This window comes from Python bivittatus, unplaced genomic scaffold (genome assembly GCF_059951505.1).
Source record: "Python bivittatus isolate LINGU-HERP-01145 unplaced genomic scaffold, Pbiv_v1 ctg000020_np1212, whole genome shotgun sequence".
In the NCBI taxonomy this organism is placed as follows: domain Eukaryota; kingdom Metazoa; phylum Chordata; class Lepidosauria; order Squamata; family Pythonidae; genus Python; species Python bivittatus.
This window is the reverse complement of record NW_028277030.1, coordinates 102,390,953-102,415,526: the sequence shown is the minus strand read 5'-3', so window position 1 is coordinate 102,415,526 and position 24,574 is coordinate 102,390,953. Positions and strand designations below refer to the sequence as shown.

Genomic DNA, 24,574 nt, shown 5'->3' with positions numbered 1-24,574 from the left:
TATATATAGTATACAGAACAATAAGACATTACAATAATAAAAATAAGGAGCAAATGATGGCAAAAACCGGGTAACAATCAGAAGCAAACCCACACTACCCAGAAGGGGGCTTCAATTATCCTCCCAAAGGCCTGGGTGAAAAGCCCTCTGAAATACCAAGAGGGTGGGGAATATACAGGGTTATAGGGGATGACGAGAGAAGAGCTTCCCATGGAAGCCTTCTTTAAATTAGAAGAAAGGCAAGATATTCGAATGTCCTGTCTTTCATTGTACAGTCATCTTTCCTGGACTCCTCAGTGTCCCTGTTTCCCACACTGAACTCATCTCCCACTGGTCTTTTTCAGTAGCAGTACTACTGTGGAGTCCTTCGGGTTCTCTGAGCTTGACTACAGTATAAGAGAATCCCAAGGACTCCACAGTTCAACCCTGAGCTACATATATTCTCTTCTATTGGTAGCAGTACTACTGTCAGCCAATTTGGTGCAGTGGCTAAGGCACCAGGCTAGAAACTGGGAGACTGTGAGTTCTAGTCCTGCCTTAGGCAGGAAGCCAGCTGGGCGACCTTGGGTCAGTCACTTTCTCTATCAGCCCTAGGAAGAAGGCAATGGCAAAACACGCCCGAAAAACCTTGCCAAGAAAACTGCAGGGACCTGTGCAGGCAATCACCAGGAGTCAATACTGATTCAAACGCACCAAAAAAAACAAAAAATAAAAAAGCCCTATTATCACTGCTAAGTGAGAATCCTGCCTTTGTGAAATAGTTGTTTTGCTTATATGGGGTGGATAGGTCCCCTGTACATTTTTCACATTGTAACTTGGTATGTGCGTCAGTGAGGAGGGGTTGATTTTTTCTTGAGACTTCTTTAAAGTTAAAAAAAAAAAAAGGTAAACATTGGGAAAATTTAGAAAACTTCATTTCTTGACCTATATATAAATTTTCAATCTCATTTCACTGTAGCAAGATAAGTAATTCAAAAATCATCTCACTATGTTTCTTCTTTAAAAGCTCCCTTTCCTCATTCATATGATTCCAGCTGTCTTCTTAATTACTACATTGAGGGAGAACTGAACAGGTTCTAAAATGTTCATGCTTTGTTGCATAAATTGTACATCCTAGTAAATAACATCTTGTGTTATTGCTTGATAAAATAAACATTTTTAAGTTCTATGAATTCTATACCAAAAAAAAGCTAACAACCCAACTTAATATTTATCTTCTTGTCAGTTCTTTTTAGCAGTGCTTTCTCAAGAAATTAGGAATGTAAACACCAAGATAGTCAAGAGGTATGCAGCTTGCTAACTTGCTGTCTATCACTAATAGGCCAGTTCAATTAGAGGAGCTGCATATGAGTGTGCATATTTTGTGTTGGAAGACTGCTGTGGGTAATTTCCAGTTTAGCTTGCACTCAGCATATTCCCAAGTCAATCCCTATAATCCAGATCAGAGCAAGCAAGCACATCACTCAATTCAGCTACTGTATTAAAACTATAGCTTGGTTTCCTCAAATAACATGGCTGGAGTTAGTTCATTTCTTGTGAAGTCTGATAGTTGTTTGTACGGCCTTGCATGTTCTCTGCACACTTGTTCCACTGCACAGGATTCAGCCTCTTTAGATGATCGGGCTACTATGCTGCATTTCTTGCCACACCAGCCAATGAATGCAGCCCCATCAAAGAATATATATGCTGTAGTGGATTTCCTGTCTGATTTGTCTCCAGCCCAATCCAAATTTGTATATCCAATAGAGATTGGGTTATTAATTACAGACAGTTTTTGATTGAAGTCCATTGTTACTTTTAAGTATCTCCCTAATCTTTCTGCTGCTGTCCAGTCCTCTTGTGTTGCCTCATTGACCTGTCTGTTCAGCAGTCCAACTTCATTGGCCATGTAAGGTCTACTGGGTGATGTATACTAGTGTCACTGTCCTATACTGCTCATTACTTGCCAACTTGCTTTGGTTTCCTTCTTTGTTTAGATTTCCAACTTCCATGGATATCTACTTCACTCCTTTGCCTCAGGAGTCCTAGAAACTTTGTTACATCTATTATCTTTTGTTTTGACACTCCACTTTTGTCCTTTTTCAGTTTTTATTTCAGTTCCAAAATAGTGGCTAATATGCCCAAGATGTTTTCCTTCCACTTCTTTATTTAAATCACTCACACCTCCAAGCTGTTTCTTTTGTCCTCTGGACATTACAGTTAGATCATCAACATAATAGAGAATGTACACCTACCTTCTATTTTTAACTCTTGTATATAAGCATGGATCCTGGCCTTCCTTGATGCCTCAGCAGCTTTTCATACCATCAACCATGGTATTCCTCTGGACTGGCTGCAGAGAGTGGGAGTAAAGGGCACAGTGCTATGGTAGTTCTCCTTTCTCTAAAGCAAGTTCTAGTCAGTTGTTGGAGGGGAGATGTCAAGCCCAAAGCCCCTGATTTGTGAAGTACTTTAGGACTCAATGATTTCTTCCCTCCCGTTTAACTTTTATAGGAGGCCACTGGGGAAGGTCATCCATTGGTTCAGGGTCAGGATCAGGAGTATACTGATGATACTCAATTGTGCATCTCAATCCCTGACCAACCAAACAATGCTGCCAGGGTCCTGTCCCAGTAGCCAGAGGCCCTCTTCACACCCATTCATACGTTGGTCACCTTGTGGGTGGATTATTGCAATGTGCTGTAAATGAAGAAGTCACCACTGGTCCAGAGATGGGTGGCATGATTAGTGATGGGTGAGTCTCAGTATAACTTGCAACAAATCAGCTACATGAGCTACACTGGCAACCAGTTGCTTTCAAGATGCAGTTCAAGGGGCTGGTTATCACTTACAAAGTGATATGGCCTAGCTATTTGAGGGACTACCTGTCTCAACAGTATTCCCCATCCCCTGCACTCCAACAGAGTTGTCTTGCTTCAGGTCCTATCAGTTAAGCAAAGTCACCTAGTGGGATCCTTTGGAACATCATGTCCCCTGGAGATTCACTTGCTGTTCCCCTTGCTCACTTTCAAGCATTGGCTTTTCCTTCAGGCCTTGCCTTAAAATAGATGAATGAGTCCCTTTGAGTTGGGAAGTGATGTGGAAGGATAGATTTTTTTTCCTTTGAACAGTCACTGTTTTACGGATGTTTGTTGTTTTTGTGGAATTGTTGTTCCTTTAACCTTATGAAGCTTCCCAAAGTCATTTGAAGATGGGTAGTCTAGAAATTTAATCAATAATGAGAATAATGACGATGACGACGACAATGATGATGATGATGATAAATCATTTCCCTGTTCAAAGCCCATGTTTTGCCACATTTGATTTAGTTCATCAGACCATGCTTTTGCTGTTGCTTTAGGCCGCAGGTATATTTTTGCAATGTATGGACTAGTTTTTCTTTTTCTAACTCTTCAAAATCTGCTAGCTGGTGCATGTCATTCTCCTCTTTCAAAACACCATGAAGCAAGGCTGTCTTAATATCTAAGTGCTTCATGTGCAATCTTTAAATGCTGTTACGTTTAGTAGTATTCTGATGCTTGCATGTTTAGCACAGAGTGCAAAAACTTCATCAAAATCTTCAACCTATTTTTCTGTTGCAGCCCTTTGCTACTAACCTAACATTCTGGTGTTGTACGTTTCCATGAGCACCCTGCTTTGTTTTGAAAACCCACTGACAGCTTATGATTTTCTTGGCCTTTGGTAGTTCTGTTAGAATTGAATCCTTTTGGAATGGTTTCATTTCTTCTCATGCAGCTTCCCTCCATTCCTGTTCCACAACTGCTGGCTGTCCCTGTACTTCTTTCCATTAATTAGGATCAGGCACCACATTCTTTCCTTTATTGGATCTTTGAGTTCTTCTTAATTCTGAGTCTGCATGTCTGCAGCCTCTTTTAAATCTGATTTTTTAAAAATACCTCAGACTCATTTTCAGTAACCCCTCTTGATTGCAATATTCCTTTTCCTTATTTTTGTTGCTGTCATTAATGCTGTTATAGCCTCTTCTGAAGAATACTCAGCAAAGCCTAAAAATGGTCCAAATATATAAGTGCTTCCAAGAAAAGCTTTTTTTTTTTTAATAAACTAAATGTTGTGAGGTCAAATAATTGTAATTTTGTCAGCTATTTTAACAATTCTATTGTTACTGCTCCTAATGCTCCTGTAATTATAGGGAAAACTTTTGCTGGTTTATTCTATCACCTTTGTATTTCAGTTGTTAAGTCCTGATATTTTACCATGTTTCCCAGTTCCTTTTGAGCTATTCTAGTGTCATTTGGTATTGCCACGTCTGTAAATAAAACATGTTTTTCTTCAACTACAGGTAGTCCCCAGGTTAAGAACACCCAGGTTATAGATGATCCATAGAAGAATGGAGCCTATTGTAGCAAAATTTGAGTTAAATACACAATGATTCGAGTTAAATACACAATGGTTCAAGTTAATTACACAATTTTTATTATACAATACTACTTTATTATACAATAATACTGTTCCAGCTTACATACAAATTTGACTTAAGAACAAACCTTGGTAACAGAACTCGTTCATAAACTGGGGATTGCCTTAACTGTGATCACTGGTGTGTTGTGCTCTGGATATCAGTCCATCTGAATTTGGGACTCCCATACATTTTTAGATGTCATTCTGGAGCACTTTTTAACAAGATAAGCAAATGAATACTTTGGAGTATCAAATCCATACTTTTTGCATAAATTCCAGTGTATCATTTTAGCTACATGATCATGTCCTGTCTTATAATCTGTCTGTGCAATTTTGCTACAGCTGCTGATTAAGGGTCAACAGCCTCATCTTTCTTTGCATAATCTACATTTGCTTTTGTTTATAATTTTTTTATTTTTATGGCTTTTTTTGGCTAGTGCTTATTCTTATGCTTCAGATATTACACCTTCTGTTTCCTTCTTGATGGGTCCAGTCTGAAGCCATTGACAAGTTTTGTTACTATTCATCTTACCTTCAATTTCTTTCAAGTATTGACCATGTAGAGGTTTATATTTCTAATGTTTCATTTGCTGTTGTAACTGATTAATTGTTTGTGCTACCTTTGATTTTGTCATATTCAAAATATTTTTCTCACAGACTTTTATTAATATCTTTTTTCTTGCTTTTATGTAATCATTCTCAATGTGGGCCATATGGCCCCCTCAGGCGGCCATGCCATATTTCTAGGGGCCAAAGCTTTATATGTTATAGTTCAGATTAATAAACAGTGCAGATGGTAAAATACCTTTTTTCCAGCTAACAGCAACTACGAAGGGGAAAAGAGGTAAATGAGGCTCAGAAAAGAGAAAAAAAAGATTGAGAGCCCCTGATTTAGATCTCTGATTTCATGTTCCACCACAACAAACCACAATGTCTTCCTTGGTAAATATAAATATCTATGTTGCTTTTGGGGTGTACTGCCTGATTTATTGTCATACAATTTGGGATCTAGCAATTTAAAGCCTCTACTTCTGTTTTTGTCCAGTCAACAGCACCTGCTAGGTAATATATTACAGGGACAGCCCAAGTATTAATGGATTTGATGGTATTAGCCCCATACAGCTTTGATTTTTAAAACTGTTCTAAGTCATTTTACATATTTGGCACTGATTTTCTTTTTTCCTTGGGCACGCAAAATATTGTTCACTTCTAAAACACCTCAATACGTGTAACCTTCCTGTGTTATCAGTGCTTTAATTTTAATGCCATTGCATAGTTCATTTCCATCTTAATATTCAGTTTTTCCCTTTTTATTACCAGTGTTGCACACTTATCCAATCCAAATTCCTTTTTGATGTCATCACTAAAGATTTGAACTGTGACTGTATTTCTCTAGATGATTTTGCATATAGTTTAAAATCTTCAATGTAGAACCAATATGAAACTTTTGAGCCTTGTTTGAATAATTCATAGCCTGATGAAATTTTATTCAAAATTATCATCAGTGGAATCAGAGCTATATTATTATTATTATGATTGGTCGCACAATCAGCCAGATGTTCAGACTGGATTTGGCATTTTTATACACCTATCGAGTCCTTCCCAAGGACCTGGGATTGGCAGATGTTGTTGTCTGATGGCATTAGAGGTATCGTCACAGGATATATAATAAACTTGTATGCTGCCTGACTCTCAACAACTCTGAGCAGCAAGCAGCAAGGCAACTTAGTATGTTTTATGCCTTTTAGAGATTTTTAAATATTGTTTTATCAATCAACATTTGTTCTTTTGTATCTCTGGAATTTTTGAAATGCCCATTTTTGTTCTACAGGATAGAATGAATTTGAGATCAGGTGTTTCTGGAATATATATTGTTGTTGTTGTTTAGTCGTTAAGTCGTGTCCGACTCTTCGTGACCCCATGAACCATATTGCGCCAGGCCTTCCTGTCCTTCACTGCCTCCCTGAGTTTGCTCAGTTTCATGCTCAGGAATATATATATATATATATATATATATATATATATATATATATATCCTTCAAGTCAGTGTTGACTCCTGGTGACTACCTAGACAAGCCCCCACAGTTTTCTTGGCAAGGTTTTTCAGAAATGGTTTGCCATTGCCTCCTTCCTAGGGCTGAGAAAGGGGGACTGGCCCAAGGCCACCCAGCTGGCTTTGTACCTAAGGCAGGACTAGAAATCACCATCTCCCAGTTTCTAGCGTGATGCCTTAACCACTTACATTGAATTGGCTCTCTTGTGGATATTACTGGTAATGATTCTTGATAACAGTTTGAATGTTGTGGGCAGAGAAGTAATTGGACAAAATTTTCCCTGGTTGCCCAGCTGAGGGAACTGAGCCCTGTAGCTTACTTGATATCTGATGCCCCGGGGAGCCATAGCATGAGATACAATCTTCGTTAATCCACTCAATGGCTTATCTAGCATGGAGATTTGTTTTCTTGTTTTCACCATTAAAAGATGTAATTGGGATGCTCTTTGTACAATTCTCTCAGTTAAGACCTATCAGGCTTGAAAGACCCTGCCAGAATCTATGATACTGCCAGCATAGCCCTTAGCTTCACTGAGGAACTTAAGCCCTCTCACCACAACATGGTAGAATCTCATAGCAAGGGATGATGATGATGATGATGATGATGATGATGATGATGATGATGATGATGACTTTTTTTTGCTTTCCTTTGTGAGCTTCCCAGGTAGATCCAGGGGCTACTGGTAAAACTAGACTAACTTGCATTAGTATTTAAACCCTCATTTGGGTTTATCTTTTCTTCTTCATTAAAATGAGCAATACTGCATGCGTTTATTTTTCTAGTTTTTAAGTCCAAAGACTTTTGCTCCTATTTGACAGCCCAGCACTATTTCTAATTGGTTCTGCAATTTAATGTATTCTTCTTCTTCTTCTTCTTCTTCTTCTTCTTCTTCTTCTTCTTCATCTTCTTCTTCTTCTTCTTCTTCTTCTTCTTCTTCTTCTTCTTCTTCTTCTTCTTCTTCTTCTTCTTCTTCTTTTTTGGGATATAAGTCTTGCATCCAAACACCTTTAGATGTAATAAATAGGGTTTGCTCCATTCCATAAGTCAAATGGGATTTTGTTGGTAATGGTTTTGCAGATAAATAATTGGGTTAAGTGCTTCTCTCCAAAAATCATCTAGTAAGTTTGCATCAATTAGAAGATACCTCATCATGCTTAACAGGCTTTTTTAAAATTCTTTCTTCCTGCAATCCTGCTCAGGGCTATAACTGCTATTTTTTATGCTTTATGCATTTATTGTTCAATTCCTTTTCAAATTCCTAATTGCAACATTCTGCCACCCTCCCACCCTTTTATCATACCTATACTGCTTTATTTTTTGGTTGAGCTTATTTTCTACATAAGCACAGTACTGTTTGAATTTCTCAAATGTTTCACTCTTTTTGGTTAAGAGATAGCTGCAAGCAAACTTTGAGTGACATTTTATGCATGTTACAAAGTAATTTTTCTTATCCTTTACTTTGATTGGCACTTTGACCACAAATGTCTGAAAAAATAAATTTAATTTTACTTGGTAGTCTTTTGTAACAGTGCAAAATCCATTTCAAGCACAATTTTACAACCATGTTGCATAAGATAATATAGACTTATAACATATGCATATAATTCCGGTGTATAATAAGCTTCCTGAAATATTGTATCACTGCTTCCATTATTTATCCAGCACTTCAGTTTAATACTGTTTTTTCCATATATATCTATTGACATTCCATTTGCTAACTTTTCCTTGGTAAAATTTGTCAAGACTTATACTTTGTTGCAAATATTTTGACTTGATGCACTCCTATCCAGCAAAAATCTGCTTTTCTTTTTAAATTCAAAATCATGTCCAATGTCAAATAACCTGTAATTTACTATCATAAATACTGTTTCTTTTACCTTGTTGTTTTCGCAATCTTTTGCAGGCTTGATTTTTCTTTTAGGATATCTGATCTCATTATTTCTCTGGGTCTTAGTTCTGTAAAGTCTTCATTCTCCTTTAATATGACCTCTTTTGTTACAGTAAAGACAAACTATGTTTCTCCATTTTATCTTGTTTAGACAATTCCCTTCAGTTGCATCATTCAAATTGTGCTGATATGCCTTCAGTTTGACAATTAGCTTCTCAAGGAAAAAATCATCATGAAATTTGATTAACTTACTATATATTTATAGTTTTCTGGTAATGAACTTAACAACAGTTCCTTGATGAAATCATCAGAAGATTCACACTGTGCTTAATGCCTTCTGAATAGAGATACTTTGACACATGTTCCATTAAAGCTCAGTTCCCAGATAATTTCAGATTTATGAGTTTTGTAAACATTAAATTATTATTGTTCATTCCTTTTTAAATAAATTTTATTAAATTTCAGAACGATTAAAATACAAAAAAAGAAAAAAAGAAAAAAGAAACATCAAAGAAGGAAAAGCATAGAAAAAGAAAAGTAACTTCTGACTTTCTTTGGTACAGGTATAAATGTAAAATGCATTCACCTCTTACTCTAATATCTAAAGATTTACACAGTAAAAAATAACCTTTAACATTAAAAAAAATCATAGAATTACTCTATTTCAATAAAACATATGATTTGTACAAGATATTTCTATCAGTATAAAATACACCAGTCATCAAATCCCAAAAACAAAATTGCATTTTTTTTAGTATCAAGCAAAAAGTCCAAGAGTGATTTCCAGTTAGAAACAAACCCTCTCTTAAAGCAAAGTAGTCAATTTCACTTATCTCCATCAGTTCCATTAATTTCAATATCCATTCTTTGGCTGTAGGTACTGTATTTGTTATTGTTCATTCCTGAATGTGCATATGTCTTAGTTATTCCAGAACTCTGTCTTGAAGTACAGTTTTGAATCAACTCACAGTTTGTTGAGTTCAACCACAGAATCACTTCAGACTTAAGTAATGTATCATTTTTCATCAGAGTTGCCCTGGTTTGGGCTTCTTCTGGACATGGTATGTTCAAAACTTCTGAGAGGTCCAGCTTTCCAAATAGTATCTCAATCTTCAGGCTCCAGATGTTGCATTCATTCCAAACTTCAAGCATGAGATTTTCTGGTCCCAATGCCACTGCTATTTTCAAAAACATTATGCTAGTGTTGAAGTCATGAAAACAAAATGCTCTTTAGTTAGGATGTTTTAAGTCCTAATAAATATCCGTGATGTGTGGGCTTTGAGTGCTGGTTCAGCTGTGTGTTTGACCAAGTGTCTGGAAATAAATTGGGAATTTTTTAGTAGCTGGGGTTCTTTGGGTTCTGGTTGCTAAGTTCTGGTTGCTTAGTTCTATCTCCCTGGTGGGTCCATAACACTTTTATTGTAAAATTATTGTGGGTAATTTCCAATTTAATCTGCATACAGCACATTCTCAGTCAATCCTTATATCCAGATCAGAGCAAGTATACATACTACTCAGCTAGCAAAACTATAACTTGATATTTATTTATTAAATATCAGCAAACATCAGAAACAGTTAACTGGCAAAAAAGAAACAAATAACAAGCAAAAACAGGGAGAGAGAGGTATCAACAATAGGCAAGAATGTACATTGTATATTGGTCTAAATCAAAAGGCATTGAAAACAATACTGAGCATGAATAGTCCAAAGGGCTGTGGCATTTAGTTGTTCCAACTTAAACCCTTTTATGTACATAAAGGCAGAAGAATAGAAATGGAAATTAGGACACCAGGTATTCCCTCCTCTATTCTGTACCATGAAGAAAATAATTTGATAGATAGGGATGATACATCCAATATTTTGCAGACATATCTCTGTAGTACTGTTTATTTATTTATTTTATTTACATATCAAATTTATATCACCACCCAAATCCCCCACCAGGAGGGACTCTGGGCGGTTCACAACAAAACAATTTAAAATCAATAAAAACATAAATAATACAAATGTAAAATACAATTATTAAATACAATAAAATCCAAGAGATGGTTGTATTATTTCAGCCTGTGACCAGATAATATTGGTCAAAGGTAAGACTAGGGAACCAGCCAACCCCAAAACTGACTATTCCCATCCCCACCCCATGCACAATGGCAGAACCAGGTCTTCAGTTTTTTTCTGAAGTCTAAAAGGGAGGGGGCCAACCTCACTTCTGGGGGAAGAGTGTTCCAAAGGGCAGGGGCTGCTGCAGAGAAGGCTTGCCTCCTGGACCCCGTCAGATTAAATTCTCTTACAGATGGGGTCCGTAGCATGCCCTCTCTGGGTGGGATGGCTTGATGTAAGGGGGATGAGATGGTCCTTCAAGTACCCTGGACCCATTCCATGTAGGGCTTTAAAGGTGATAACCAACACCTTGAATTGGACCTGGAAGCAAAATGGCACCCAATGCAGATCACAGAGCAAAGGTGTTATATGTGCTGATCTTGATACACCTAAGATTGCCCACGCGGCCGCATTCTGGACCAGCTGAAGCTTCTGTATACTCTTCAAGGGTAGCCTCATGTAGAGCGCATTACAATAGTCTATATGGGAGATGACAATATAGACTGTTGAGAAGTGAAGATTTCTTATCAAGAATCCAAGTCATCTTGATATATTTCTATAAAGCTAACAAAAGGCTTGGATTTAACCACATTGATTAAGCCGTTGGATAACCTCCTTTGCAGGCAATATCTTTAATCATGTATAAACTGTGGGCTAATGGAAGAAGAACAGATTTACTTCAGCTGATTGATAATGAAGAAATGAAATCATCTCCAGGTAATTCAGCATAACAGTCAATAAAACTCTTCTTCATGGGAGTCTCTACAAAAATGAAACTCTTCTTTCAGTGCTGTTGGAACTTAATGCATCCTGGCTGCTGAGACACAGGAGGAACTAATCCTCTAGGACAGTGTTGTCCAAACTTGGCCACTTTAAGATGAGTGGACTTCAACTCCCAGAATTCCCCAGCCAGCCATGCTGGCTGGGTAATTCTGGGAGTTGAAGTCCACTCATCTTAAAGAGGCCAAGTTTGGACAACACTGCTCTAGGAGAAGCACATATTTATATCTTTGGACTAGCTCCCTCTCTCTTACAAACTGCAATATCAGCAGAGCCTCTGGGAAAGGAAACATTAAATAGCTGCCACATTGGAGAATTGCAAGCAAAGTCTGACATGCTTTACAGTTTTCCAGCTGCTGTTTGCACATTCCGTCTAGGGCTGGTCAGAAAGTCTCTCTCCAGATTCTCAACCTCTTCCTCAGAATATAACTTCCTGTATATTTGGGAGCCAGCAGGAAAAAGTAACTGGGAAGAAAAGTCTTAACACGTGTAGGTATCAGAGGCTGTAGCACCCTTCTTGTGTAGTGTATACAATTAACATTCCAGTGACAGTGACCCTCCTCTTTCTGAGGGAAGATGCTGCTGTGGGAAAAATATTTAAAGTGGGAAAGAAGGTGATTTTTTTTTTAAAAAAAGAAGGCCATTAAAGCCTTTACTTACAAAAGTGTGTCTAAATCTATAGAAATTGTTACCTCCCTTTTTTTTTCTCGCCTATTTTTCATTATTTGTCTATGAAAACAAAGTCTCCCTGAGATGTACTGTTGATGACTAGTTGGATACACGCAGCATTTTTCTTGGCAACTGTATGGAAATGATTTGCCACTGTCTTCTTCTGAGCTATTTTGATATAGTTATCTTCTAGTCTATAGCCCTGTGATTTTCTAAAGGTCTTCTATCCAAGTATTAATTACTTCAACTCTGCTTAGCTTTTCTGAGGTCAGCCAAGTACAGCTAGGTGCTACCATTTATTGTGGCTTATAAAGGTGGGGGGGGGGGGGGGAGAAAAAAAGTGTTACCCTAAGAAAATTGAGCAGATTCAGATTCCTCCATTCCAGATACTGACCTTTTTCTCTTTCCTTTCCCCATGTTTTATATGAGGAATAAGAGAAGAAAGCATCTAGGTTTGTATGGCAAGGGGAAAAACCAAGGGTTAAATATAAAATACTCCAGGATGTAAAGGAACAAGAAAGATTGGGATTGCCTGATTTCAAATTGTATTTACGAATGCCAAGACAAGTGGAACAATACCCAGGTAATAAGGTTGTAATGGGCTGTAAGAGTAACCTTGGGGAACTGGAGGAAGAACCATAGCCAAGACAATGGTCAAACAATCAAACAAACAAAGAGTCTGAAGCAGAAATGTAAATTGAGACAGCATCTCAGACTTGACCTTCCCTAATTCTCTTGTAGATAAAGGGAGGGAGGGAGGGAAGCACATTCAGACATGAAAGATTCTGTTACTGTAACCTCATAACAAAAATAGTACTAGCATTTATAATTTTGATTTCATAGTCTGATTTACCTCAAAGGGCTGAAAGCTACCTTGTGGGATCTAGTTTTGTTATTGGCATCTATTTCCACTGGCACCTTGTGGAATCATCCAGAAAGGAAGGAGTTGATGTTTGACAGTGAGCTATCCTATAAATCTATAAAGAGTGTCAGACTTGCTCATTTCAAACCTCAGCTGAACTAAGAACTTCCTATGTATCCTTTGGCCATAACTTTAAGGCATAAGCCAGAACTAGACCTGATTGCTCAATAATACTCATTGGGTAATTATTGCAGATAGGATAACTCCATCTGCTCCAGAAGATTTTTTAGAATGGGATGTATTTGTCTCTGATTTTTGCAAAATATGCTGGAGCAAAATGTCTTAGCTTGCTCATAATAAATGTTGTAGTGAAAAGAAATGTATAAAGATGCAATTTAGTAAGGACTCCCTCTGGGCAAGAGCAACTCCTGGTGATTTCATTGGATGCGTCTCTGTACTTCTCTTGGCAACAGTACAGAAGTTCTCTGCCTTTGCTTAATTGTGAGACTTTATTTATTTATTTATTTATTTATTTATTTATTTATTTATTTATTTATTTATATGTCCCAGTTGAGCCCACAGTCCTGATACTTCTAGCTAGTCTTTCTTCTAAGTGCTGATCAGGTCTGATCCTGTTTAGTTTTTCAAGATCAGCTAAGGTGGGCTAAGTTGTGTCACCTAGCTCAACCCTGATATGCAATACCACACTGGGAAAAAAAATGATGGAGCTAGAAAAGGCACATAAAATGATTAGGGGAAACTAAATCAGCTCACCTATAAAGGCAGGCAACAGCATTCGGCTTTTCTGGATTAAAGTGCATGACACATGACTACAAAAGCATGCATGCTGTTGAAATTTTTTGTCCCTTTCTCACAATGTTTTGTTACAACTCATTTAAAAATAATTATCAGGGAGATTCAGGATATTCTTTGCATAACACATAGTTAAATTAAGGAATTCATGGCTATCAAATGACCACATGGTTTTAAAAGGAAACCAACTCAGTTCATGAAGTTTGGATTATCTACGACTGCTAGTGTGAATGGCTTTTTAATACCTCCAGAAACACAAGTATTGTGACTCCTGTGCTACTTGCAAGTGTCCCATATTCAACAGGTCACCTGTGGAGCTGCACAGGATGCTGAACCTCCAAGCCTTTGAACTGGTCTAGCATGGGTCTGTTTATTACAGTCTTATTTTTAAAAGCATAAATAAAATGCTACAGATGCGCTAACTCCAACAACTCAGCAGTGGCACCTCTATGGTTAGAATTATAAATAAGAGGCTTAGCAGCAGGTGGCAGTTTCATTGGGGAGGCTTAAAGGAATTCTACACCCAGACTTTTTCCACTGAATACATTATGCACTGCTTCTCCCAGCTTTGTGACTGAAGGAATCTTGGCATTTTGTGTCATTCCAAAGTTTGATTCCCTATGGACAACAAGTTGAATGGGCAGCTGAAGGATGCAAGAATGCCTGCTGGGGATGTAAGCCCTATCATTTTGCTTGTTGCTGAAGCTATGTTGGTAATTGCTGTTTTTCCTTGGTGCAATGTGTTTCCTCCAGCTGAGTCAGAACATTGTACAGTGGGATATCTTCCTCCCCCTTGTTCTGGAGGAAGGACTTAAAGGTGCTTTTGATGGGAAGAAATGGCTTCACCCTCAGTTCCAGCCCTGCTTTGCTTTAGAGAAGGCATATGCTTCCTAAAAGGGAATGCAATCAATGCACCAGCTACTAAGTCATCCACTGTATACCACTGGTGGTTTCTGGAGAGCTTGTCACTACTCCTCAGGGGAACTGTCCAGCCCAGGCATCAGAGGGGACAGAATCCAATGGTACAGCAAATCAAATCTTTATTATGGTCAAAGTCCAGCATAAGGAGGGTGGGGTTTAAAAAGCATAGAAAATACTTCAGAAAAATGATAATAAAAAGCTAAAAGATAGAAAATAGAAAATATATATCTAAAAGGGATCTAAAAGAAAAATTATGAAAAGCTAGAAGATATTAAAAATATACATATTAAAACAGAAAGTATATATGAAAAAACAAGAGTCTAAAAAAAAATCTAAAAGGAGGAGTAGGAGCATTAAATGGGGGTAGGGGGGCATAAAGGTTAGTATGTGGCAGATTAATTTAATCTATCAAATTAAAGAACACTCTAGTATGATGAACTAGATGCTCATTTAGATTAGTTTATGGCACAGGTCATCATCTGATGAACTTTAATCGCTGCTGCGCAGAATCTGGCAACATTATATGTTGTAGCAGGGTTAGTATCTGAAAGCAGCAGGGAGATGTAGAATTGTCCTGTGCGCCCTGGGTATTTATGCAGTAATGGTGAGATGAATCTAGTATGAATGTCTCTGTAATACAGGCACTGGAGAAGCACATACTGTATTGTTTCCATGTGTCCAGAGTCACAGGGCATTGTCTTTCTGGGTAAGGGATCTTCCTGTATCAGCCTTCAAGGACAGCTGAGGTGAGGGCATGGCATCATGCCAGAGTAAAGGCCCTCTGGTGTTTAGGTACTTCAGGTTTAGTTAAGTATGCCACAGAGGAGGCAGAGTACCTGTTGGATTCATGGCAATAAAAGTTGGGGACCTGGCTAGATCCAATTGGTGCTCTGTGTCTGTTACACACTGTTTGATGAGTGCTTTGGCCTAGTCATATCCCATGCTGAGTAGAAGACCTGGAGAGAAGCCCAAGGATGAGATTTTAGTTGCTACTACCTGTTTCCATGTGGACTGAAAATCTTCCCTCCTAGTTAATCGGGCAAGGCCAAGAGGAAAAAAGGAGAGTCTGAGCCAATAGTTCAGTATGGTCTCCCACACTCTAGCCTCCACTTTCAGGAGACCTGTATCTAGTCTCAGGGTACCATTAGAGACACAGTTTGGGACTTAAAGGGTGATCTTAGAAATTTAGATCGTACTAGTTCTAATGGTGCAAAATTAGAGAAGGGGCCCAACTGGGCACCATAAAGAAGTTGTGCTATTGGCTTGGCTTCAAATAATTTGAGTGCTGCAGGAATATAGTGGCCACCTCTTGTCTTGAGGAATTTAAGGATGGCAGATGAGCTCCTCTATGCATTTTCAGCAACACAGTCCCTGTGGGCTTTCCTACTGCCAGTGGAATGAAGGACTACCCCCAGGTATTTGAAACAGCAGACCTGCTCAATCTTGTGACCATCTATCCTCCAGGAGTGGCTCTTGGGCCTTTTGGCAAATGCCATGATTTCAGTTTTCTGATAATTGAATTCTAACTGGTTGTCCTTGCAGTACTGTGTTAGTGCCCTCAGTGTTCTTTTAAGGCAAATGGGCGTTCTTGAAAGAATTGCTGCATCACCTGCATAGAGTAGAACAGAGATGTGTCTTCCAGCAAGTTTTGGGGAGTGAAAGTTCATGTTGAGGAGATGGCCCACCATGGAGTTAATATAGAAATTGAATAAGAGTGGGGCCAATATGCAGCCTTGCTTGATGCCTTTCTCAGTTCCCATGGCATTGGTAAACCAATAATACAAGTTCAACAACCAACCTTACCAAATGGTATCCTTTGCATAATGTCCCACTATAGAATGCCCTAGCTCTTATACAGGAAAACAATAAAGTGGACTTAGAGTGAAGGTCCTTTTTCTATAACAAAGCCAGAGGAGCATGCCCTTCGCTCAAGGCTAGAAGACTTTGGTGGTGTTTCCTGTGGGAGAAGATAGCTTTGTCCCTATTTTGGAATGACAACTCAGAAGGATGCACACTGGTTGCTGTGACTGATGGCCTCTTATTTGTCCTATGTGTGTGTGACATACACAGATACAGGTAAAGAGTGAGTGGGAGGGTGATAACACCCCCTTTCAGAATGCTGTGTCTCTACTGTACAAAAAGATCTTTTACTGTAAATCTAACATTTTATTTCCCTGCTTCAAGTTTCATTGTAAATTCTGTGGCTATAGAAACCATGGGTGGGTTTTCATCCCCACTGTAATTATTCTCTATTAATCTTTCCCAACCTGGTATCCTCCAGATGCTTTGGGATTACTTCTAGAATTTCCTAATCAACATTGCCAATTCTGAGGGGGCAATGTTGGGAAAGGTGGTACCAATGTATGTGGAACTCATAGGGTTAGAAAAGGCTGTTTTAGATACAGGAGCACTGTCACCATAGCTCATATACTGCCTTAATTGCTGAACTGGACTTGGCTACAAGTTTTAATAAAGGCCCTTAAAAATAAAGTGCTTGTTTCATCATTAGAGTCTATTCTACCTAGTGGTCTCAAATTAGGGGTCGAATAAAATGTCATTGATTTTGCATTTGATGAAAATGTACTAAATCCTCACTTCCTGAATTAATGTACAATCCAAGATGCAGTAATTCCTTGACATTCACACTTTTTAAAATTCTGTGAAGCAGTTCTCTGAATAGTAGCAGCTGCTATCAGAACAACATACTACAATTCATATATATAAATAATTCATATACAATTCATATGAAGAAATAATTGTGGAGGAGAGTAAAAACATTATGTGAAGATGTTATTGCCTTTAGAACAAACTTAAGATAGGAAACATTGTTAAAATGGGGAGAAACTGAATTCATCTATTCTGGTTCCAGATCAGTAGATACAAGAGATACTATATACTGTAGAGGTATCCACACTGTCACTTTTAAAAGTCAGTCACCCAGAATGCCGACATGTATTGTTAGAATATCCTGCAGATCAATCAATCAATCAATCAGTCAATTAATCAATCCTATTATGGATTGCAACAAGAATATTTAGATGAAAAGGGTGGTATTTTTTTAACCTATATCTGTTAGGAAGCCAAACAGATATAGTATACCTACAGTAACATATGCATTCTGCTACTATTTTTAAAAATTCATAATTAAAGTGGGTATTGCCAGTGGCATCCAGGAGAATGGTGGTTGTGGAGATGTGATTGAAGCTCTGTCCCTTTATACATGGATGTTACCTCAACACACATACAAAAGGGGTGGAGCTTTAATCACAATGTCGCAACTGCCATATTGCTTGTTTTGACACACATACATACACACATGTGCATGGATGCCACGGGATATTGCTATACATGTATAGCCAAAAAACCTGTGACCTATTGAGCAATTTCACTAGTCTTCATAAAATGTTTTTCAATTTCTTTCAAAATTCCTCAGCTGTTTTGCCCTATTTATTTATTTATTTATTTATTTATTTATTTATTTATTCGGCTCACAATAATAACGAAGAAATACAATTCTCTCCAAGATGGCTAAAAACTATAAATAATTTAAAAACATATTAAAATACCGTAAAAAACCTCCTCTAATTTTGGCCCTGTAAAAATCTGTAAGATGCTGGGGGGGGGCAACCCATCATCCCACCAGCCATCTCCACAGGTGCAAGCCCCCCTCTGGCCCCCAGGCCTTCTGGCAAAGCCAGGATTTAATACCTTTCCTGAAGGCCATGAGGGAGGGGGCACACCGGACCTCAGGAGGCAGGATGTTCCATAGGGTGGGCGCTACAGCAGAAAAGGCTCTCTGCCTAGACCCCACCAATCGAGATTCCCTGACTGGTGGGGTCTGCAACCTGCCCCTTCTGCTGGACCGAGTGGAACGGGCTGAAGTGACCAGGGCGAGGCGGTTCCTCAGATAACCTGGTCCCGTGCCATGAAGGGCTTTAAAGGTGATAACCAACACCTTGAATTGGACCCAGAAACAAACTGGTAACCAATGCAGCTCGCGCAACAGCGGTGTTATATGTGCCCTCCTAGGGGCATTAAGAACTGTCCGCGCCGCCATATTCTGCACCAGCTGTAGCTTCTGGATACTCTTCAAGGGTAGCCCCATGTAAAGCGCATTACAGTAGTCCAACCCAGAGGTGACCAGGGCATGAGTGACCGTGCAGAGGTCCCCCTGATCCAGGAAGGGGCGTAACTGCCGCACGACACGAAGTCGTGCAAAGGCCTCCTGGCCACGACTGCCACCTGCTCTTCGAACAGGAGTCATGAGTCCAGGAGAACCCCCAAATTACGCACGGGGTCTGTCTGGGGTAGTGCAACCCCATCAAGAACCAAAGATGACAAAGTCCTAGATCTTGAGGCTCCCCGTATCCACAGCCACTCCGTCTTACCAGGGTTCAGCTGAAGCCTGTTGTCCCCCTCTTTGAAACTACAGATTCATTTGAAACTTTGCTTTAGATGAAAATGTTTTGACAATTTAGGAAAATGAACTTATCTCAAGAAGCATCGTTGCACTTCAATTTTAGTTTCATTCAAAACTGATCAGAATTGAATAGGAGATCTGTGGGTTTGGGTATATTGGAGATAGGATGATAAACATGCTGGAGGTAGGATGATAAACATCTGTTAGGTTCATCTGGGGATTATCAAGGTGATCATTGCCATGAATATTCTGCTGCAATGACTTGAATGAGGAGGAATAATAATTGGTCTCAGATCTCTTTCTCTGATACATTATTACAGCAGTTGGTAGCCTTGAATACTGCTCTATCTGAAGAGAACCTTCTTGATTCTTCAGGTACTCCATCATTAACTACAGATACATGACTCTCACTTGGAAAAGACCTTTGAATGTAACATTACAACCCAGGCTTTTTAAAGGTGGCTGGGAATTATGGAAGTGAAGTCCATCACTGTTGGGGAAAGTTGTTCTAATGTTAGATTTAATACCACCACTTAGCAACATATATATTTTATAGTATCACTACCTATCTTTATAGTGCTATCAGTTGGATACTTTCACATCACACTTTGGTTCCCAGGAACTCAAGGTAATGCACATAGTTCTTCTCTCTTCTACTACCGTGATGTTTTATTCCTAGAACACACCTATAGATGAGGATAGGATGGTCATAAGCCTTTGGTCCAAAATCACAATTTGATGGTTGATGAAGGATTTGAACATTGATCTCTTCACTCTTAATCAGTGGTCTAACCATTCCACCACATTAGCTCCTATGTTTTTCTCCTTGAGAAAGCCAATTTCCTCTCCCTCCAACTGACCTCTGTATAAACTTAATATTACAACAGAATCTCATGTAATAAATCTGCTTTGTAGGAGGTAGGACAGCAGCAACAAATGCTTTGATGTTGTCATCTGTTGCCATGGTGCATATGACTAAAGAATCCACATTAGAGAGTGATGTGACTGCTGACCCAAGGAAGCACAGGGATAGCATGTTTATTATTTATTTTACTTTATTTTACTTTCAAGCCTGAAATTCCCTCTGTCCCAACTCATGCCTCACAATATATGTTCCAGGGAGGAAGTGGGGAGACATGCTCAAATAACATTTTCATTTTAAAAGATCTATCTCCTTTCTAAAACATTTTTTAAAATGTTGTGTTTTATTCCTCTGGTTTTATTCTTTTGGCTTTACATATAGAACAATCTCCTTTTGGAAAAAGGAAATCTCAAGGAACCAAATAAATGCACTGTATGGGAAATGTTCATGAGTTAATCTGTGCAAAAAACACCATGTGCTGTTTTGATAAAATCTTTGTGCTGGAAGGGCTACATACATCATACAGTATTCCAGTATTTGGCTCACTTTGTCTGATAAAGAAGACATAAATACGTTGTTTCTGCTTAGGAAATACAGACCTATAGGAAGTGCCATAAATGGATGACAGGAATAAATGCTCTTTACTAACTGGGTATAGATCTAGCACTAAATGTTGGGGTGTTCAAAATCATATTACCTTTAAAATTTGCAAAAATCTCTACCATACTGTTTCTGGTACAGATACTGTATATATACAAAAGCAGCCATACATCTCTCATCTATCAGAATTAATTTCTTGTTGTGCCTTACTATCTTCAACCTCATATCATATTCCCCACAGAAAAGCATAGTCAGCTTTACGGAGTTAAATCTCTGTTGTGGGGGCCGTTGGCTTAAAAGTGCATTGAGTCCCCGTTCAGAGACATAGACAGTAGATGATATTAACAACTGCACATTCTGTGGTATCCACAATTGTTTTCTTGATACCAGCTTGCTCCATCAAACCACTGTTGTTGTTGTTTTTTTTCCCTCAGAACCCATGATGAAGTTCAGAAATCTGTTTCTTGTTTGGAAGTTGAAAATCATGGATACTCAGTTAGTGAAGGAATCACATTACCGATGATGTCACAGGAAATGCTTAAAAAGCCAAAGCTACAGAGCACTACCTTTCCATATTGCCACAGGTTCCAAGTAGAAAGCTTTTAAACAGCTACACCAAGACTTCCATCCACATGATTGAGTTTGTCTTCCAGTTAATGCAAAAGTTGATTACTCCTGAATACTTTTATGCAATTTAAAGATTGTTAGGAAATTGCATGGCAAAAGCAGCTATGCATGTGTTGAAAAAATTCCTATGGGAATCAAATTCTTAAAATATGTGAAAGGGAAGAAGGGGAAATAATTGATGCGATTTCAAACATTGCTTCATGCTTATACCCGAAGCAGAGAGATGAAGCTTATGTTTCTGATCCGTCAGAGGGTCCACAATATTCAGTCCCTTCTCTCAAAGGGGAAAAATATTCTATAGCTGTCAAGAGAAACATTGTCTTCTTCCCGAGCACTGCATCTCCTCCCACATTTTTCTCTACATCAGCATTTGGACTGAATTGGTGACATCAGAAACTTTTTAAACTCTTATCACTCCACAGGAGAAAGTGTTGACCTAGAGGGGAAGTAGCTAGGAAGAAAAAGGAGGGTTCCTTAATATCTTTTTATTAAACCTTCCGTGTGGCCTCTGGTTCCTTATCTTTGTTTCCTTTCCCTGTGCTTGGCAGCGAAACTGTCCTTCTGTTACAAGCTGCGCATTTATTCTGCTTCAAATATAGAGCGAGCTTTTGCCCATTTCAGCTGTCAGATGTGTTGTCCCCCACTCTGTTTAAATTATACCTGAACCAAATGGCTCAGATAAGCAGCTGCAGAACATCTGATCTGCCCTCTTTAGAAGATAACAGGCCACCTTCATGAAGGCAAATGGAAGGAAGGAAGGAAGGAAGGAAGGAAGGAAGGAAGGAAGGAAGGAAGGAAGGAAGGAAGGAAGGAAGGAAGGAAGGAAGGAAGGAAGGACTGTGAATATCATAATTACACAAGATTAGTTGAACTGGCTTTCCTGGCAGCAGGAGGGATCCACACACTTTTGGCTCACTACGATGGTTATGTATTCATATATGTTCTGTACTAGTGCATTACATGGCAGTAAAGTTCTTATTTTGGAGGGGTGTGTGAAAAAGACAGAACCAGCTGTCTAAACCATATAAAGGACAAGAAAACAGAAATGCAGGAAGAGAGAGAGAGAGAGAGAGAGATGAGTTAACTTTTTAAATTTATCCATTTCAATCATGTATTTAAAATCTGCATATCCCCTATGTCTTCCTTAAAAATGAATTGACAAGTAAAACACAACCCTGTGATTGCACAGAGCACTATCTGATACATTACTTTTTAGCTGAGACTGACAGCCAGCATAAACAATACTGAACAGTCAAAAATAGTGGAAATTAGAAACAGAAGATGTAACCTTTGCCTTAACTCTTACATTGAGAAGGTGCAAGACCCATGGAGGGATCTGCCAGCTTTCCTTTCTCTCTCATTTCCTTTTGCTAATCTCAAATGATTTCCGTCCCATTTGTGAAGCAATTTGAGAAATGGAGTAATATTTTCATTTTTTAAATAAATCTTTTATTGGTGATGAGCAAAGAAGCTAAATCCTTTCTTCCAGGACCTTTCTTTCAGATAATTATCTCCCCTTGAGATAATGTTAACAGTACATTTACTCTAACATTAAAAAATGGCAAGGAAGCTTCATTCTGTCTATTTAATGAACTGTGCAGTTTTCTCTAAGAATGACAAGCAAAGTGTGGACTAGATGTGGCTCAGAAAAACTTTCAGTGTGACATAAGGGGTAAATAGCTCTATGCAGCATATAATTAAGTAATGTTACACAGATCACATAATTAATACGAAACATATAACTGCTATTAAAGTGATCAAACCACTAATAATGATGATAATAGTATAGTATTTGTTCATTCATACTAAATATAATTAATATAATTAAATATATTAATATACTCATTTGGATGATAATTAAATTTTCATTCAATCCCAGTGGAAATTAAATCAATTTTAATTTTTGTCTAAGCCTAACCCAGCAACTGCATACTATTCAAATGTTCAGTGGCCTGGAAAAAGAGGTATGCCCCTCTGATATAACATGCTGAGTAAATGGTTGATACCCTAGGTCTTTTTGATGGACCCTCATCAGACATCCTATCTTACTGTAGTTAAACTTCATTTTAACAGTTAGTAATTCCATCTCCATACACTAAAACTTCCTTTCTTCTGAACAAGAAGCAGATGAATTTGGCTCATCAAGATGCGTTTCCTTGTCTGCTTGCAAGCTGGAGGCTTAACTGCTGCATTTACAGACAGAGCTTTCTTGCAAGTATATGTGTATATGGAGAGAGAACGTGTGGATGGATGGGTGTGAATAGAGGCATTGGCGCCTTTGGTCTTGTGTTCCATCATAGACCCTTGTCCATCCATGATAAAGAGCGGTCCATAGGATGACAATGGTTCATTGACTAAGAATGAAAGAAATCCAGAACAAAGACACAGTGCAAAATAAAATGAATGAGCACTGATTTTGCATATCAATCAAGTAAATTATGAATCCAAATAATTTAGCTGTTTCTGATAAAGAAAAAGAATTCTTGCCCACATCAAAGATGTGTTGACAGTGCTCAAATAAAGCAGAGTATCATATGCATTCCCCCTTCTTCTTTTATATATCAACACATTTATTCCACAAATTTATTTTCTTTTTAAAATCATAAATAGCAGATATTTGTTGTTGTCATTCTTTTTAATTAAAGGTGTTGAAATGTTGAATGTAGTTTTGATTAGGCTTTTATGAAGGAAAGAGGTTATATATTTCTAAATATGTGTCAGTAAGTAAATGCTGAAAAAGACTAGGAAAAAAAACCCAGTGTCTCTGCACATTGTTTTGTTTTATTCATTACTTACCCTGATTTTGATGATGATGATCATCATCATCATCATGGTTTTAAATATGCAAAGGTGTACTGTAAACTTGACAATTTTTATTATTTCTTTGGAAAAAGAAAACAGGAAACAAATCCTTATTTCCAAATAGTTTAAAGCACAAATCTTATGTATTTATTTTATTGGACTGCTCAACTCCTAAATAACTCTGGGCAGCTGTTATTTATTTATTTATTTTTTAAAAACCAGCATATAAAAGAATACAACCAACTGGAAGAGCAAAATACCAAAACAAAACTAAAACAGACCAAACAAAACTGAAAGTAAGTAATAGAAAGTTAATATGTTTGTAGTTCTTGAAAACTGAGGGTAATTTTATTTATAGTTTTATTTATACTTACATTTCTTCATTTTCTAGGCTTATATAGCATTCCAATCTTATTTGCCTCTGATGTCCCACAGTTTTGATCTATAAGAAGCAAAATAGTTATTCTGTAAATTCCATTGAGTCTGTATAAAATTTTGAAAGCCAGTCTGATGTAGTGGCTAAGACACCAGATTAGAAACTGGGAGACTATGCGTTCCCCGCAGTCATGTGATCAAAATTCGGGCTCTTGGCAACCGGCATGTATTTACGATGGTTACAGCATCCCAGGCTCATGTGATCACTATTTATGATCTTCCCAGGGAGTTTCTGACAAGCAAAGTCAATGGGGGAAGCTGGATTTGCTTAAACACCACAGCAAGAAAGGTAGCAAAATTAACTCACTTAATGACTGAA

The 24,574-nt window shown here is 38.1% G+C and overlaps 1 protein-coding gene across 1 annotated transcript; it reads right to left on the bottom strand.

The window, feature by feature from the left end:
* Positions 1–1,486: 1,486 nt before the first annotated feature.
* On the bottom strand, positions 1,487–1,888 carry LOC148217142 (uncharacterized). The gene has a single exon (XM_088131907.1). The coding sequence runs from the start codon at positions 1,886–1,888 to the stop codon at positions 1,487–1,489; it is 402 nt and encodes a 133-aa protein (XP_087988033.1).
* Positions 1,889–24,574: the final 22,686 nt, after the last annotated feature.